General features: G+C 45.2%; 1 protein-coding gene across 1 annotated transcript in view; it reads right to left on the reverse strand.

Moving 5' to 3' along the window:
• The window catches only part of LOC311243960 (transcription factor CP2-like), a gene marked incomplete at its 5' end in the record, with an annotated part of 21,280 nt that extends 20,111 nt beyond the window's left edge, over positions 1–1,169 (reverse strand). The window contains one exon of the mRNA XM_084333367.1: positions 1,155–1,169. Within this exon, the coding sequence (XP_084189493.1) occupies positions 1,155–1,169 (15 nt within the window). The remainder of the gene's footprint in view (positions 1–1,154) is intronic.
• Positions 1,170–1,456: the final 287 nt, after the last annotated feature.

Below are 1,456 nucleotides of genomic sequence, written 5' to 3' on the forward strand. Positions count from 1 at the left end.
TGCATCTCCCCCGATATGGAACTCTCCCTCTCCCTCTCCCTCTCCCTCTCCCTCTCCCTCTCCCTCTCCTTCTCCCTCTCTCTCTCTCTCTCTCTCTCTCTCTCTCTCTCTCTCTCTCTCTCTCTCTCTCTCTCTCTCTCTCTCTCTCTCTCTCTCTCTCTCTCTCTCTCTCTCTCTCTCTCTCTCTGCTTATTTCTCCCCTCTCTTTCTTTCTCTCAATTCAATTCAAACAGTGTTTTTATTGGTATGAATGTTTCATGGACAATACCGCCCGAGCTTCAAGAAATAATGAGATTTAAAAAAAGAAATAGATGCAATACATTAAAAAAGAAACAAGAAAATCACATCTGTGCATCTCTCTCTCTTTCTCTTTATATATATATATATTTGTATCTCTCTCCCTCCCTCCCTCTCCTCTCTCTCCCTCTCTCTGCAGCTCCGCGCCCCTCGTCTTTTCCTTTATCTCTGCGTCTGTTGTATTATTTTGTTAAGACATGTGTCCGTGCCTTCAGCTATGGCCTCCGTGTCCCCGCCCCCCTCCTCTCTGCTGGATTATGAGTTAACGTACCGGGTTTCAATTTCCGTTAGAAAGCCATACCGTTCGTTGGCTCCCTTTTCTTTCTTTTCTCTTTTCCTATCCCTGCAGCTTTTGCCTTCTACCTCTCCCTCCCCATCCACGCATTCCCTGGCTTGGGACGAAACAGCGCAGTGAGAAATCCAATTCCGCTGTTAAGTAGATGCCGTATAGAAGGTGTGCCATTTAATTTCTTTGGGGAACAGGCTCCAGTAAAGGCTGGTGCTTTGGCTCCGAGGGGCCACCGGGCAAGAGTGCCTTCCTACCCTCTGTCTGAACGAGACGAATGGAAACAATCAATAGTGTTCTCTTAGAATTCATCAGCTTTCCTTTTGATCAATCTCACACACACACACACACACACACATGCACGCACGCACGCACACACGCACACACACACACACACGCACGCACACGCACACACACACACACACACGCACGCACGCACACACGCACGCACACACACACGCACACACATGCACGCACGCACTCACACACGCACACACACACGCACGCACAGTCCACACACACACAAGCCATGTTTCCATGTGTTGCGGGGACATTGCCTTTAACTCCTTACTGAAAACGACGACATGTCTAGGCCACCAAAACCTGCACGGACTACAACGTATGACGTATATCATGCCAGTTAGGGTACCTTGTGTGTATGCACCTTATGTATACTGTTTACCTTTACTCTTACTCACAGTCTATATTCAGATTCAAATACTTTATTGCCTATATTTATTGTAACATATTATATAACCAACACCTGGGTTTATTTTTCTCATATTTTTATATTCAGAGTTAATCATATTGTTTACACTGTCTATCTTTTCTCATATTATTTTATTCAGATCTAATGTTATTGCCTATATTTAT

This window comes from Notolepis coatsorum (genome assembly GCF_963971535.1).
Source record: "Notolepis coatsorum genome assembly, chromosome: 17".
In the NCBI taxonomy this organism is placed as follows: domain Eukaryota; kingdom Metazoa; phylum Chordata; class Actinopteri; order Aulopiformes; family Paralepididae; genus Notolepis; species Notolepis coatsorum.